Source organism: Mercenaria mercenaria, chromosome 11 (assembly GCF_021730395.1).
Source record: "Mercenaria mercenaria strain notata chromosome 11, MADL_Memer_1, whole genome shotgun sequence".
Lineage (NCBI taxonomy): Eukaryota > Metazoa > Mollusca > Bivalvia > Venerida > Veneridae > Mercenaria > Mercenaria mercenaria.
The window spans coordinates 47,148,873-47,164,586 of record NC_069371.1 but is presented as its reverse complement, the minus strand read 5'-3'; the positions used below and the strand labels follow the sequence as shown (position 1 = coordinate 47,164,586).

Below are 15,714 nucleotides of genomic sequence, written 5' to 3'. Positions count from 1 at the left end.
TATTCAGTCTGAAACACGTCACGTGGTTAAAGTAATGGATTTTAGGTATAGCAGGGTGACAGACGGGTGAGACCATTTAAAAAGACGAGACAACCAGTAAGTTGCATTGATTTTCACTGAGACCTTAAGTGAGCACATTTTAAAACAAATATTAAGATGAAAGATTCTAATTTATATTAGATATATTGAAAGCTAAAATGTTAAAGTTATGATAATATTATTAAGTGACTGTCATATTAATGAAAGGTTTTATAAAACATCATTTAGTACATTTTAGCATTTATCATTGCAATGGTTATTGAATAGTACTTATAAAATACTACATTTCACAATTTAAGAGCTGTCAAGTGTGAATGGAGGAGACTTAGGCTTGCACACCATATGTCTGTCTGTCTGGATAATCATGATCTTTTGACAACAACAAAATATTCCAGATATCTTCATAAATTGTTGTATGTAGTTATAGGACAGTAACTGGCATAGACAGAACTTAAGATTTAAAAGACAGAAAAACAATATAAAGTCTAGACACTGATTTCTAAGTCCTTCAAATGAATAACAAGAGCTCCGCAGGGTTATGTGGATCGGGGACACAAAGATACAGTATCAAGAAACAGAATGATAGAAAAAAAGATGCATAAGGGTGGAGGTGTCGGGTATTGGGAGCAGGATGTGGATGAGAGATACCAAGGTGCAATATAGAGAAAAAGAACTGAAAGTAAAAACGGAGGGTTGGGTATCCCTGTGACCTTGGCGAGCAATTAATCCAAAATCAATAAGGATCCTCCTCAGGTGGTAATTAGTCAATGTGTAAAGTTTGAAAGCTAATGCTGTTGTAGCACTTAATGTTTACGAGTCCGGAATCCCATCGCAGTGACCTTGACTTGACTTGATGAAACAAAAGTCTAAAGACACTCCTCAAGTGGTGCCTGATAATCCTGTAAAGTTTGAAAGCTGTAGCCATGATTTTACGCTGTGACTTACAGCCCGGAAGCGAATATCAAATACCAGAACTTAAGTCAGGTGATTTTTGTGATCGTTATACTATATAACTTAGTCCAGAAACCGTTTTCAGTCTCCGCGTCACTATGACCTTTGACCGGCTGCCCCCCCCCCCCCCCCCCCCCCCCCCCCCACACAAAAAAAAAAAACAAACAATTATTATTTGGATTTTCTTTCAAGTGGTGATTAGTTATCCTTTAGTTGCAACATTTTGTTATTTAGATTTCGGAAACTGAAATGTTGACGGACGGACAGACGGAAGGACATCGCTTGTCCATCGTGCCATTTTTTCAATTTTTCAATACGGTAGTTTAAAAATTAATGGATAGATGTGAACTTCTTGCTTAAATATATCAATTTTGAGAATTTTTATACCTGAAATTGCAAAGAATGACAACCCTCGTCTCAGATGCATGTATTTGGTACTTACAAGCACAGATATATCAAAACTGAGCTTACTTCCCTTCCGGGTGGAAAATGAAAACGGGTTTACCCTTAATATTGTCAATTCATATACATTGTTCTGCTGGAAAACTTCAGTCTAATTGACAGATATTTATTCTATATTGTGTCAATTGAACAAGTCTGAGGTTTTCAGACTCTGCAAATGAGTACTAGGTGGTTCCATCCAATAAACGACAGCTTTTTAATGACAGAAATGTTAGTTCTGAAGGTTAGAGACTGCGAAATAATATACCTTTAAGTATTGCGCTGTCTTACATCCTTAGACATTTTAAGACAAATCTGAAAGCACTTAATTATACCAGAGATTTTTATGCATTGCTTAGGACATAACAGTTACGTATTGTTATTCAGGAAGTATCCAACAGATTGAACTATTTTACGGTGAAATAAACATCAGTAAGGTAAGAATAGAAATTTTATTAAACTTTCGTACTTACCTGATGAGATTGAAATATTTTTTGGCTACCTGTATTTTATGATAAGATATACTTTGTGTAGTATGAAATTTAGTTTATTATATGCTAGCACATGTTACAAAATACCATTGTCTACTTTTAACAACAATTTAATGATATAACGTGCGCAACTGTTCAACAGGATTAATCCAGGTGTTATATGATTATATTGAAATACACAACTAACATTCACGGTCGAATACCCGAACAAAGACGTATAATATCAATATGCACTTACACTACCTAAATAGTAAGAAGCCGAAGTAACAAGATTCAATATTTACTTTATGTTATTGAAATTGAAATTCAAGAGCGCGAGTCTAATACTTCAACACCTTTCTCCGTGAATAATGCTTTTGTCCCCTCCCGAGTACACTCTTTAGTTTAATACGGATTTTCAGCAGTGTAAGGATTACATGGAAACAAAACCATTCTGTTCTGATGCTTACCTGTTTACCGCAATTACTATTCAGCTTCTCCACCTATCAGTGAGTAATGGACGAATAACTTCAAAAGTGATGATTTCAGAGAAATCGTTATCGAAAACTATCCTCGAACAAAACACACTTTTAGATAAACGTGACCTTTTTCGTCTTTTTGGACCGAATCCGGTAACCATTTTAGGATTTTATATTAATTTGTACATCTTCAGTTTCGTTTTACTCGGCGAATATGTGGAATGGTCTATTGATCAAAATGCATTCTGGTTTGTTTTCGGTTGTGTTTCCGTTTTGGTTCAGTTAATAAGTGAAATGGCATTTAAACTGACAGAAAGTATAACAGTTACTACCATATCAAAATCAGCTAACCTGTCATTTCTAATAATATCCATTAGTTTCACTAAAATATTAGATATCTTTTCTAATAAATTAGAATCATTTCTTCTGCATGCAAGTCTAATACACACAAGAAATTTTGAAATAAAGCTTCTGAAGCAGCCACAGATAAAACAAACCCAAATTGGAGATGATATCTCACTGATTAAAAAACAGCAATTATAATAAATTGAAACTATATCAATCTTCTTTAATTTGTAGAAATACTCTGGACATCTAATTCCAAGTTAAATTTGAAAAGATTTATCAGAATTGTATATTATTTATAATCTTTTGCATTCAAAACTTTTTTCTGTATTAAGTTAACGGTGATTGTAAATCTTGCGCGCCTGCGCCAACAAAGTCATTAAAATTTACAAGATACATAGCAATACCTTGAAACTGCTATCAAAAACACATATATATAAGCACAGCAAGTAGGTCAGTAACCTGTATGAAGTTCCTTTGGAAGCATAGAATGCAACAAAATAAAATAACAGCAGACGCGGACAAGACCAGTTGATCTTAAATAATCTAATAAAAATTGAAACCATCTATAATATTTGATTCTATTTTATCTGTATACTGTAAATATGAAAATGGGACGTCAATACTTTACTAATCTATATATACAGATACCATACAGATATTCAAGTCAATGTTATTTTCAATGTCCTGATCCCAACGGGACTCGAGCGAACACTTCCGGCTTGACCGGCCAACATTTTATTAACGTAAAACTAATTTAAGTTTACGGATCGCACAATGAAAAGCATACGCTTGAACGGAAGTTGAACAGTTGGTCAAGGAAGTGTGGTCCAGTGGTAACACTGTCTTTCTACGGAACGAAGGGTCGTGAGTTCGAACTACTGCTCCTCCAACTCAAATTACTGACATTGGGATAGGCTCCATCGATGCTTTACATATGACCCACTATAGAACCAGGGATTATTATCAAACATGTATTTCACTTCTGCACCACTGTACATACATTTGGTTCTGAATTAGCATATTATCTCTAAAACACTAAAATGAATCATATTTGAATGATCTTAGCTACATGATTAATTTATGTGTTATTGATACAATAGATATATACTACATATTATGACAATATTTGTGTTCCCTACAGACAATCGTAATTAGAGAACGGACATCGTTTCCGATAGGTTAGCCCAGTAGTTAAAAATGAATCTATGAATCGTGCGGTCTCAAGTTCAACATCGATATCTGCATTAGCGATTGTTTTCTGTGACGATGACACAAAAGAAATCGCATTTTTAAAGAAGCTTTACAAATGGAAAGAATGAAATGTGTCATTGTGTGTGAAAGAATTCGTTCATGTAAGGAAATTAGTAGTTGCGGAGAACTGGCCATAGTTTCCTAAATTGAAATTCAGGGGTTTCCGGGAGGATGGCAAGGGGTGCGAGGGAGGTGGGGAGTAATAGTATAATACACAAGAAATTAAAAATAGTATCATCACAAGAATCAAGCGCATGAGTTTAAATTAAAAAAAAGGATGTTGAGCTGTTAAATGATTAAGTATATCAAAAATAATCTAAACACATGCTATGTCATTTAGTTGTTGTTTTTTTTTCTTCAATTTGAGAACACCGGAAAATGTGATAAGGATATTGGCCTTAATCTTAACGGGGCATGTGTCATACAATATTGACATTCTTGTTCTAAACGTGCTGCTCATATTAGATATACAAACAAGATTTGAAAATATAGTGAATATCATGAATATCATTAGGTGATAGCTACCTAAGAAGAATGGGAAATATTATTTGAATATCTTCAGGTAAGTAAATAAATTCACTCTAAGTTATAAATGTTTTATTTCAAACATTTAACCATCATAAACATTCATTTATTATAGTAAAAGTTACTATATTGCAATGAACAGGCGGAATTGATAATCAATAGATGTCATAACATCCAAAAGCAACAATAATATACTAAGATATTGAAACGTTGCTTAAATTGCAAATGGCGGCTTATATGATAACGTTCTTCATTGTCCGTGTTATTCATACTTTTATGAAGAATAAGTACATTTAGGAAATGAATTAATTTTTTTCGGAGTTCATGCCAAATGAACGACAGAAAATGATCGGCCAATCTTAAATCCTAGAGTGTCGTTCATTTCGCATGAACTCCAAAACAAATTAACAAATTAATTCATTTCTTATATTAAAATTATATTTTCTTTCCATTTGTAAAGCTTCTTTAAAAATACGATTCTTTTGGTATTATATGAGTAAACAATAATCTTTCGGTGTAACAGGGATCCATAGAGATTGTTGAATCAATGAAAGTGTCTGCAATATATGTCAAAAGACAAGACCCGATCCGTCTAGTGCTTGAATGAGTCTGTCAACCTTCTCATTTTGTTCTGGTGTAAGTTTATCTTGCCAAGTTCCTGACTGACCTGAAATGCATTGAACATCAAAATAAGGAATGAGTATTGGTAACTTAAAATAACATAGAAAAAATTATTCACAGGATACACATCACAAAAAAAACTTTTCAATCGCGAGTTTTTATCGCTCAACGTTTTTAGCTCGACTATTCATAGAAAAGTAGAGCTATTGGACTCGCCCATGCGTCGGCGTCGGCGTCGGCGTCGGCGTCCGCGTCCCGATTTGGTTAAGTTTTTGTATGTAAGCTGGTATCTCAGCAACCACCAATGGGAATGGATTGAAACTTCACACACTTATTCACTGTGATAAACTGACCTACATTGCACAGGTTCCATAACTGTATGCTTTTTTACAAAATTATGCCCCTTTTTCGACTTAGAAATTTTTGGTTAAGGTTTTGTATGTAAGCTGGTATCTCAGTAACTCTAATTTGCTTTTTTACAAAATTATGCCCCTTTTTCTACATAGAATTTTTTGGTTAAGGTTTTGTATGTAAGCTGGTATCTCAGTACTCTCTAATTGGAATGGATTGAAACTTCACACACTTATTCACTGTCATGATCTGACATGCACAAAGCAGGTCCCATAACTTTATTTTGCTTTTTTTTTAAATTATGCCCCTTTTTCGACTTAGACATTTTTGGTTAAGGTTTTGTATGTAAGCTGGTATCTCAGTAACCACTTGTGGGAATGGACTGAAACTTCACACACTTATTTACTGTGATAAACTGACTTACATTGCACAGGTTCCATAACTCTATTTTGCTTTTTTTCAAAATAATGCCCCTTTTTCAACTTAGGAGTTTTTGGTTAAATTCTTATATGTAAGCTGGTATCTCAAACTTCACACACTTGTCCACTGTCATGAGCTGATAAGCACTATGCAGGTTCCATAACCCTATTTTGCTTTTTTACTAAATTATGTCCCTTTTTCGGCTTCCGTATTCATTCAATCGACAAGGCTGTTGAATAGTCGAGCGCTGCTGTCCTCCGACAGCTCTTGTTTTTAGTTGCAGTTGTTAGTTTTCAGCCCTAGATGCGAATATGCCAGTGTCAAATATAATAAAGGTAATTATCAAAATCGAAGATCCTGCTTTCCTTCAAAATAACATTCATTGCGGATTTTCTGCTTTGGTGCTCTGAAAGTACATTGTAAAAAATTCCAACAAACATACTGACCTTAACAGAATATATAAGTGGACAAATGCTTTATGTGCAAGGCACCATGCATTGTTGGATTCCTGCTTGACGCCTAGCTTTTTGCCACCAGGCTATATATAGCAACAGTTTGGAAACTTGCTCTATATTTTCTCGGACCTAGGTTTCACTATACGCTGTGTATGACTTACATAGTCTTATAAATGGCAGATATCGCTTACGGGTTTTAGGAAATTACAGCATACAAATATATGATTACTATATCCTTTTTCTCTTTCGAGTGTATGTGTTTAGGTGATTTCTGCTTAATCTAAGCCATATGGTTTTCGACCCTCTTGCAAAATGTCAAATAACTGACATCTGTTACCTAACTTGCTACAAAATAATGGCTCTGAGCTATCATGTGCCAGATAACGTTTTCCTGGCCAGCATATTGACAAATGAAAGAAGGAATGCCGGGGCTTCCTAATCGTTGGTTATTAAATTTTCCAAGACAATCAGAGGGGCCTTATATTCAACATAACATTAATATAAATGAGTGTATATCTGAGACATTTAGAGCTGACATTGTTTGCTCATAAGGGCGACTCCCCAAGAATAACGTACAGTTTTCGAGGTAAAGAAAATTACATGCTTAGCATGTTTGATGTTAAACAGCTTATCCGAAAGAATGATAATAATTACAGTTGGAGCAATGTTGGCGTTACCTGTGTTGATGAACCTTCCTTCCGCATCATCATTTACGGATTTTATGTCTCTAAAGTAGGCTAAATTCACGGTGGGATTTTCACGCATGTTTTCAACCTTACAGTGCTCGGTTATCCTCTGAACATCTTCCTCGGTTAGCTTTCGTCCAAGAAAGTCAGCAATCTGTCTGATAGCAGCAGGTTTATCCTTTAAATGGAACGTAACATTTTAGATTGTATTCTAGAGGATATATGGTAGAGGTAAAAGTAATGTCCCGATAATCAGACCAAAAAAGTACTATTAATTAACGAACAAACAATATGTAATACATATTATGCTTTGATAGTATACAGTTTCCAGTCTCAACATTTAACATAGATGTAATTACTAACAAAATGTATAAAATTGTACCACGGTAAAGTTTTTGCATTTTCGCTATATTTGAAGTGTAGGTAATTTTGATATTGTAAATGTTTCCTATGTTTACAAAAAAGATGAACTTCTTATCGGAGACATAAACAGAAAACGAATTACTTTTATCACGTCTTCATATCTAAGAAAGAGGACATTCTTGTCGTCTCGCCGCTCCCAGTACTCTAATACATGCCGTGGCCACGGACAAGCATAGCCTAAAACATATAAAGGGACATACTTTAGTACGGGATAAAAAAGGAACAAAATAAAACAAAGCTTATCTTCCGGTGATTATCACATCATATCCAATGGCTCAAGAGTCAATAACTGTTTTATTATATGGGTTCAGATTTAAGAATAAGTAGCAAATATTTGTTGCAACATATAGAGCCTCCTCCCTTATGATTCAATATTGCACAATTATTGACTCTTGAGCCATTAGCCTCGTTCAATATTGCCCTCTTCCGGTGAATATCACAATCATATCAAACGGTTCAAGAGTCAATAACTGCTTTATTATATAGGTTCAGGTTTATAAATAAGCAACAAATATTTGTTGCAACATATATTATAATGTTTGAAAGTAACAAACAATAACCTCTATTCAACAGTCAATAATTTTATAATATTGAATCATAAGGGAGATAATTCTATATGTTAAATAAGTAAAGTATTTATTCACAGTTCCCTTTCACCACGCACTGATATGATATTATACATTTTCCCTTCTGAAAGTGTTAGAATATGGTAAAGCTGACTCAAACTCACAGCGGTAAGAGGCAAGTAATTTGACGAAAGCCACAATAACCATTCAACACTGAGGCTAAATAAATTTAGTTGTGACACAACAAGCGAGGAGCTGATGAGCAATATAAGGGACAAAAGAATGCACTTTCTACGGAAGGACTTGTCTAACCTGTTCCGTTCACGAATGTATCAACAAACTGATCAAACGTAGTCTCATCCTCAGCAAGTTGGTCACCCCAGTGCATGAGACGATAGAATGATATCACCACGTCTTTAGGATTTCTGACCATGTAGATAATCTAAAAATAAATAATGTCTGTTTTTCTATAGTTATATATTACAAGTACAGGAGGATTTTGTGTAGATTATTATTGCTGTTCCAACACTGTAATTTTCAAAAAAAACTTCAAGCATGGACATTTAGACATTCAATTATGTAAGCTATATCTAAAAGTATGGTTTGAATGTTGATGTCTGTTTGTGCTGTTTTGTTTTCTTTGTTGTTGTTTTCTAATACGTTCAAGCATAGCTTTTGCATATTGCATACGTAATGCTAAAAGCTATGTACATATTGTTTTTGGTGCCTTTCCGTTTGTAAAGGCCTCTGAACTGTTTTGTCTTACTGAAATATGCTCTAGATACAGCTATGGTGCTAAATAGTTTCTGACTGAAGCTTTGTTTACATTTTTAGTGCATGCATACATTAAACGAGAGGGCTACGACGGCCCATTATCGCTCACCTGAGTACCATTGCTCAAAATGATAAGATCAAGTTTTGACATATTTCATATAGGCATAACATTAAATATCATCAGGATAAACAGTCCCTTTTGACCTATGGGTCACATATTACTCAGGGCCAATCTCCATACCAAGTTTGAGTGTTCTAGGCTCAAATGTTGCCATTTTTGTACTAGCATGACTTTTCCTTACCCTGGAAGGCTTAAATAAAATTTAAAACCAATCTCATTGGATGCTGCTAAGGTATATTCATTTACATAAAATAAAGGGAGGTTATTTGTCACAAATTTAGTCAAAAGTATCTACCCTGATTGTCCGAGTCCATTTGATGGCATAAATGACATTTCAAATCATTATCTTCATTGGTTACTGAGACACACCCATCTTAATTTGAAACAAAGGGAGGTAATTTGACATAAATCAGTCTATAGTTATCTACCCTTATTGTAGTCCTACTAATGACAATAATGAAATTTCAAATGAGTTCTTTAAATACTTACTGAGATAAATCCATTTGTTTTAATCATGCATTGGAATATGCATGTAGAAGATACAGAGTACAAGCTTTTACAAAAATATATTAGAAAAGTATTCACATTGATAAAATTAATGTTATATCAAGAGTTATCTAACATGGATATCTCTTACCATGGAATACATAAATAACGTTTCAAACCAATTTCATTAGAAGCTGCTAAGGTGTATTCATTTTGATAAAAATAAAGGTAGGTAATTTGTCATTAATTCAGTCAATATGCTTCATTGATTTTCCAAGTCCATCTGATGGCATAAATGAAGTTTCAGATAAGTATCTCATTAGTCACGGAGACATGCCCATTTTAATTAGAAATAAAGGGAGGTAATTTGATATAAAATCAGTCCATAGTTATCTACCCTGATTGTCTCAGTCTAATTAATGACAATAATGAAATTTCAAATGAGTCCTTTAAGTCTTCTTCTTCTTCTTGTCGTTCGCATCTACACTTTCAGACCAGTAGCCTCGATGAAACTTGTGGTTTGCCTAAGATCCTCAATGCCTCCATACAGTTTCTGGTGGATTGAGGTATCTATTGGCCAAGTCGCAGCTCGCTCCTGGTCGTGCCTTTTGCATCTCTGAAGTATAAGCTCCGCAGTCTGATCTTCTTCACCACATGGACAAGTTGGCGATGATGTCAGTCTGTATTTCTTGTACATGTGAGCATTAAGCTTGTTGTGCCCTGAGCGGAGCCTGACCATCATCACTTGTTCAGACCGATCAAGGAGATGAAAAGCATCTTCCTCCATCCTTGGTCTCGTTAGTGCCTTGATGATGGTGACTTTCTCCTTGTAACTCACAGGTACTGTTGTCCTTTAAGTACTTACTGATATAAATCTATTTTGATATAAGTTAGAGGAGGTAAAAAAATAACTCGGGACCCTATGACTGAGTCTGACAGATTCGTCATGGAATCAAAGATTTATTGTTTTTGGAGATGTTTTGCAAGTTTGTATCGAATCAAGCCATTAAATTAAATGAAGACTCTTAATGGCTGCAAAAGCGAGAGTAGCAAATTTTGGACATATAAGGGGCCATAACTCTGGATTCCATGATGAGATCTGGACAGTTTTCGAAAGAAACCGAAATATTATGCCAATACAACTTGTGTTCAAGTTTATTTAAAGTTGGTCCTGTTCACAAGCCAAATATTTTAAATTTTAGCTCTCTATAAGGGGCCATAATTCTGCAAGCTACGACGTGATATGGCCAGTTTTTGTAAGGAACCGAGATATTATGCCAAAACAAGTTGTGTGCAAGTTTGATTAAAGTTGATTGCAACATTTGGTCTCTATCGTGTTCACAAGACAAAAATAGTAATGTTTGACCCTTTAAGGGGCCATAACTTTAAAACCCATGATGGATGGAATCTGGCCAGTTTTTGAAAGGAACCGAGATATTATGCCAAAATTGTTGTTTGCAAGTTTTATTAAAACTGATTGCGAACTGGACGACGGACGGACGATGGACGGACGGACGATGGACGAAGGGCGAACACAAAAGCTCACCTTGTCACTACGTGACAGTTCAGTTGAGCTAAAATGTTAGGACTTGAATCCTTAAAACAAGGATATAAGACAACACCCATTGAAATAAAGTTATTTCAACTTCTAGGTAATTTATAACACCTTTAGTAAAAGACACAATATAATACACAATATCATGTTATCTGCCAGTTGCCACCAATGAAATTATAAAACCTGCTCCATGACCATGTGGTTAAGGTCACTGATATCCAACCTTGTATCAAAGCAAACGGAAGTATACTCACCCTTCCTTTGCCCTTCTGTAGTTGTTCGGGAAGAAGAAAATGATGAAGATGAGTTTTTATAAATCTCGGAGACTTCATTTGTTCAATGTATTTGAGTCCTAAATCGTAAAACAACATAATTAACAAGCTGAAGTAAAGGATACATATATTTTTTAGTAAAAAAAGTGGTCATTGCAAATTTAAACGAGCCGAAAAAAAACAAAAAGAAACCACTAAACTAACAAGAAAACATCCAAAATTAGACATACGGTGTTATTTTATTATTGTAATGAATAAATATCTCTTGTTTCATACTTACAATGGACCATAAAGTTATCTTTAGACACAGAGTTAAGCTTAAGGGGAACGAGGAAAAGCTGTGAATTTTACTTCTGAAGACGTTTGATCATTGTTCTCGTTGCTAAATAGTGAAAAATGTGAACCCCTGACTGGCTGCACATATTTCTTCTTTATATATCAGAATATTTATTTGCACAAAATATACAAAGAGCAGAAAAATACTAACGTCGGCCAATATATCTTTTGCTAAATGAATTATATACGCAATAAAAGTACACGAGGCTACTTAATGTGCACTATGCTCATGAGCGGAGACTGTTGTCCGGAAAAGAAAGCTAACAGACAAAGTTTGTCCGAATTAATTCTGATCATTGCAGTAGAGCTGTGGGTAACTTGCGAAAAATGTTATTTCTGCTTCAGGACATATAAATTATTGTTATGGCTTACTTATCTCCATTGGTCTAAATTAATACTTTAATTCGTATACTGTTGAAATGTGATTTATAGCCCATCTCTAATTAAAAGAAAATGAAAAATTTGGTATTTAAATCCGATTTGTAAATGTATCTGCTTTGGCAACCTAAACCCACAGAAAAACGAATAACTCACCTTTATAGTAAGGGTACCTGTCATCCTTTACGTCTATAATTGGAAATCTTTCCTGGATTTGTACTGCTTTAGCTGTATCAAAGTCTAAAGTCTGTATGAGATACACCATTTCTTGTGTCATAGTCGTTCCTGTATAATGTAACATCAAAATAGCTTGATGCAAGTGATGAGGAACACAATGTCTCGGTATCTATAGCTATTGAAACATGTCAGGTTTGTCCGTCGGCTATTTCCTGTATCGAATCGATTTGTAAGGTTAGCGCCAGATAATCTTTTATCATTTCTTAGAAATATTTTTCTCAATTTCCATTTTTTCACTTCTATATCAGCAAAATTTCATCTTAACCTTGATTGCCAATGTTTTGAGGTAAAAAGAGTGCATGCCCCAGGGGTTATCTCCCGTGAGCGTAGATCACGTGGTGATAAGTTAACACTTACCACGCAAGCGGAAGTAGAAGAACGATTTACTGTTGCATTATACGCAGTGCTGTTGCATGTCATTGAAATAATGTCTGTAACAAGCCACCCGGACGAGGGCAATAGTTTAGACTATTGATTTGAAGTCTATTCAGTAAGTGTCTTATGAAATGGATTCAGATTTTTTTTTGTACATTTGACACAGAGAAATTTAGAGCTGAATTGCAGATCGGTCAGAAACAGAAAAACTTTGGACCTAGGATTTATACAAAGATTCTAACACGACCAGCAAATAACCTACATACATGTAGAGCAAAGTCTCTCTGGGGTTATTTTTCAATAACCCACGCGCGTGCAATGACGTCAGCCGATCCAGGTGTGTAGCACGGTCGTAAAAAGCAGTTACCATTTTGTTATCTCACCGTTGATACTTAAATAGCCGAGTTATAATCTAAGTAATAAGTTTCCAGGTGTGATTTTTCGTACTAGAATAACCTGACTTTTTCGTTCTTATGCGAAACGATATATCACTCAGGCCTTCTTGATATTTTATTACGCATAAAAACTCAAAACACGTTTTATTCTATGATAAACCACATTTGGGAACTTATTATTTCTTAAAGAATGGTAATGATTCTTATTATAGCTTTCGTTATTGTGTTATCATATGTAATATATTTTATAGAAAAGCTATCTAGTCACATTAATAATCATAAAAGTTGTATCGATACTTAGGAGGAGCGAATATCAAGTGTTGTCATACAGAGCTGACGTGACAATTTTGTGATATCATGTAAAATGTCGTACACAATTCAAGACAAAAACAATGGCAACATAACTGGTTGGAATTGTTAATCTTTTCAAATAACTTGCGAGTTGCATTCCATGATAAAGCATTTTTTAACCGTCGATATAATGAATTTATAGGCCTTGTTAAAGTATCAAATAACGTCAAACCTCACTACAAGGTCAGTCACTGTATATAATTACAAGTCATATTTTACATACCTGATCTTGGGAATGTGCAGACCCAGATGTCATTTTCTCTCGTCTCCATTTTCTCAATTTCCTCAACTTCATTTTCCATCATTGTTACTCCTTTGTAAACTTTTCGTTTAAGAAAAAGTCTGGGTTTTGTAGCTTCTTCTTTCTGTTCCGCCATGTTCAATCAATCTGAAGCTCGGCAAAGACTTTATGAAGTAACAGGGTCGAGGACGGGGCTAAGATACAGCATATAAATTAAAACCTGTAAGTCCCAGACAAAGCAGATTGGTACAATTTAAATCCTGGAGGCAGCCATTAAGTGATGTTAATTTTCACTGACGCATATAAAACCAAGTATTAAGAGGAAAGTTTCTTTAAAAAAGAAGAATGCTAAATCATTAAAATTATATATTATATATGTATTATTATAAACTATAGTCTTAATTTCTAGAAACAGCATGTGGTCTTAACCGAATACATGTACATCAATTACTACTGTGTATATTATCAAATGTTTAGACGTTAAACACGTTGATATACATTTAATTTATTTATGCATACATGTATATATTATGTTAAAAACCATCATGGAATACAAAAATTTGGCTTGTTTTAGTTATAACTTCGACGCTGTTAAATGTTTCTTTTAAATTTGAATGTGTACATTTGTCCTATCCTTAAGCACGTGGCTTGATCAAGATGTATATGTTTCTATGAATCGCAGCATGTTAATTCACATTATTTATAATCCTTTTCTGGTTATTTTTATCGTACTGCGAATTCTGTACCAAAGTACAAAGCAAAGGTATATATGAAATATAGTATCTGAATATATCTAATAAGTGACATACCTGCTACAACATCAATGTGCATATGCACGTATGCAAGTTTATACTTCCTTTACTTTGTAGCACAGTCAAGATAAAACGCGGTCAGCGGTTATCGTTATTTTATCAAGACTTTAAAATTGTCCTCTTACCTTGCACTATTATACTATCGTAAGATATATTTTTTTTTGTTTTTCGTCCGATTATAAGAGGACGCGAATAACTGTATCTGACTTATTTATTTAGTATATAAAACACAAGATGAAGGTATATGCAAGCATGTATACATCACAGGGTGAGAAAAATGTGCAGCCAGACCGGAACTCGAACCCGGAGCCTCGGAATACTGTTCCAATGCTCTACCGACTGAGCTATACCCAGCCACTTGCACACTTTCTCCCCATTTTACTATTCAAGTTCTATTTTTTTCTTCTATAAATTAACGGTGTACGTTTTGACAGTGTGGTCCACCTTCAAATTTTCTTCATTTTTTTTTTCGCACGGGAATCTGACGTCCCTTTTATTTGGCATTGTCATAACAACCTACTTTCACTTCAGTTTAACAAATATTCATCATCGCAGGGGGTGTGGAGGTGGGGGATTACAAGCGGAACACTACTTTAAAGTTTTGTTGTTGTTGTTTGTTGTTTTTTTCATAAAGAGATCGATGAATAAATTGATGTTGATCGTTTTCTGAAACAACAGCACGCACATCAGTCTTCTCACGGTTGTGAGCCGACAATATCGAAGCAGAACACGGTAAACATTATGCGGTTACATTTTGCTTGCAGTATCGTAAATATCATTATCATTTATTATCCATGTCAAGGTCTTACTTCAGGTTTATTGTGCGTTTTAATCGACCTGGCGGGGCGGTTTTTCGCGACGGTCCACTGCATTTTTGTGCAGGATATGTATAATTCAACGTCAGTTACGGAGGCGTGACTTATCCGCTATCCTCGGTGTTTACCGCAGTTCTATTATGTGCTTTAAGGTGCAGAACTCGCCTCGGTGCATAAAGTTGATCTATAGTATATTCGGCAATCTGAATTCTTATTCACTTGCTACCTACATTATATTGTAATTTATGTAGCGTTGAATGTTAGTCAACAATTATACAGCTCTACCAATATTGCTCGTTTCTTGAGATTTCCATTATTTGCATAAGTCAGAGATTAAGTCTGCAACCCCAGGTCGAAAAAAACATACAATATAGATAATCATAAAAATATGACGGGGACCCGTTTCATGAAACCTACTTATTACAAAGCTTGAACTTATAATTATAATGATATAACTTAGGACGAAAAGAGTGGAGAAACTATTTCATGAAATCTGTATTAACTAGAAGTAATATAAAAACAAGTTTATAATAATAAATC

At 34.6% G+C, this 15,714-nt stretch overlaps 1 protein-coding gene across 3 annotated transcripts; it reads right to left on the bottom strand.

Moving 5' to 3' along the window:
- Positions 1-3,348: 3,348 nt before the first annotated feature.
- On the bottom strand, positions 3,349-14,498 carry LOC128546569 (sulfotransferase 4A1-like). 3 transcript variants are annotated; one of them, XM_053517365.1, is made up of 8 exons: positions 14,357-14,498; positions 13,530-13,741; positions 12,105-12,233; positions 11,217-11,314; positions 8,339-8,468; positions 7,543-7,637; positions 7,029-7,215; positions 3,349-5,171 (listed from the first exon to the last, which is right to left on the bottom strand). In XM_053517365.1, the coding sequence occupies exons 2-8, from the start codon at positions 13,681-13,683 to the stop codon at positions 5,074-5,076; spliced, it is 891 nt and encodes a 296-aa protein (XP_053373340.1). In that variant the 5' UTR covers positions 13,684-13,741; positions 14,357-14,498; the 3' UTR covers positions 3,349-5,073. The 3 variants fall into 3 exon arrangements, with proteins under 3 accessions (XP_053373340.1, XP_053373339.1, XP_053373341.1); XM_053517364.1 differs by having other exon boundaries at positions 13,530-13,767; positions 14,357-14,476; XM_053517366.1 differs by having other exon boundaries at positions 13,530-13,694; positions 14,357-14,453.
- Positions 14,499-15,714: the final 1,216 nt, after the last annotated feature.